Source organism: Homarus americanus, unplaced genomic scaffold (assembly GCF_018991925.1).
Source record: "Homarus americanus isolate GMGI-L3 unplaced genomic scaffold, GMGI_Hamer_2.0 scaffold22830, whole genome shotgun sequence".
NCBI lineage: Eukaryota > Metazoa > Arthropoda > Malacostraca > Decapoda > Nephropidae > Homarus > Homarus americanus.
Window position 1 is genome coordinate 1 of NW_024711297.1, and position 1,905 is coordinate 1,905.

General features: G+C 48.4%; 1 protein-coding gene across 1 annotated transcript; it reads right to left on the minus strand.

The window, feature by feature from the left end:
• Positions 1-7: 7 nt before the first annotated feature.
• LOC121857975 (BLOC-1-related complex subunit 5-like) lies at positions 8-1,459 on the minus strand (the record flags this gene model as incomplete). The annotated part of the gene is given in 3 exon segments (XM_042354215.1): positions 8-387; positions 976-1,164; positions 1,296-1,459. Coding segments are annotated over 3 exon segments (569 nt in total), but the record flags the coding sequence as incomplete, so codon positions are not given.
• Positions 1,460-1,905: the final 446 nt, after the last annotated feature.

Consider the following 1,905-nt stretch of genomic DNA (forward strand, 5'->3'; position numbering starts at 1 on the left):
CCTCTTCCTATTTTTCCTTCCCTCCAGTTCAGAGGATGGGGTTCAAGGCTTCTTCCTCTCTTCCTCTCTTCCTCTCCTTCCCCCCAGCTCAGAGGATGGGGTTCAAGGCCTCTTCCTCTTCCTCTCTTCCTCTTCCTCTCTTCCTCTCCTTCTACCCTCCTTCCCCCCATCTCAACCAGTGGTCCAGACAAAAGGCTCTAATCTATCGTGGATGGGCAGTGAATCATTTAGGGTCTCGAGGCTCTCTAGTATAAGGTTGAGGGAGGCGTGGCAGCGGATGAGGGCGTGGCTCACCTCCGTCACCTGTCCCAACTTCTCGGCGTACCTGGCGAAACTCCTCTGTCTGTCTGTCATCTGGGAGACCAACCCGCTAACTGTGGCGTCCACCTGAGGGAGAGACAGGAGGGAGAGAGAGACAGGAAGGAAGGAGGGAGGGAGAGAGAGGGTAGGGACAAGAGTGAGAGAGGGAGGAAGGGAAGTCCAGAGAGAGATGGCAAAGAAAGAAAGGAACAGAGAGAGGAGGAGGGAGATGAAGACAGACAGACAGACAGAAAGACAGAAAGACAGAAAGACAGAAGACAGATATTAAAACAAGCGACAGAGGACAAGGGAGGGAGGCAGATAAAAAAATATATATATATCCTTAATAAACAAACAAATTACATAATCACTAACAAAGACGAAAATACGATCATAATTACCGGCAAAAATTTACTACCAAATATTCTGAATTATGTAACAAAACTCAGGTTATATTCTACTGAACTATTTATGTAACGTGTCTGAACCAGTTACAGAAATGTTACAGTTTATTTAGCCAGATTGATACAAATGTGAGCATATTATTACCATGGGTAGGGTAGGGTAGGTTAGGGTAGGGTAGGGTAGGGTAGGGTAGGGTAGGTTAGGTTAGGGCAGGGTAAGGTAGGGTAGGTTAGGTTAGGGTAGGGTAAGGCACAAATCTAACCTACTTACATCCCTAATCTTGGTAGAGAGGTTATCCTGGTAGTGTGTGGTGGTGGCGGCGGCGGTGTGCAGGTGGGTCTGATAGCGTCGACACAGGGCCACCATAGCCCCAGCGTCAAGCCGTTCTAACACCTCGGGGTCTCGGGCGAAGGGAGCAGTCAGCGCCCCTCTCATGATCGGCAGGAACGTCGGGATGGACTGGAATGGGATGGAATGGAAGGCTGAAGGCCATCATACCTGTAACTTGGCCAACATACCTGTAACATGGCCAACAAAAAGGCCAACATACCTATAACATGGCCAACATACCTGTAACATGGCCAACATACCTGTAACTTGGCCAACTCAGGATCAAGGCCAAGGGTGTAGTTGGTGGCCTCCCTCACCACCACCACCTCCTGAGGGCGCTGAAGCTGCCGCCGACGTGACCTGCGGGGTGACCCTCCTGCACCACGTAGACCACGCATCCCCCGTGACGTGTGTTTGGGCGAATCTGTGTGTGGAGGTCAACTGTCACCAACCTGACCTGACCTAACCTGACCTAAACCTAACCTAACCCTAACCTAAAACTAACCTAACCTAAACCTAACCTAAACTAAACTGACCTGACCTAAATTAAACTAACCTAACCTTAACCTAACCTAAAACTAACCTAAACTAACCTAACCTTAACCTAACCCTAACCTAAAACTAACCTAACCTTAACCTAACCCTAACCTAAACCTGACCTAAACTAAACTGACCTGACCTAAATTAAACTGACCTGACCTAAATTAAACTGACCTGACCTAAATTAAACTGACCTGACCTAAACTGACCTGACCTGACCTGACCTTCCATCCAACACCACCAAACCTTACCGATGAATAAGTAAATCATGTGAAGAATTCTAACCTAACACCCTCTCTGCTCTCCCTACCCTGGCGTTCAGTTACGGCG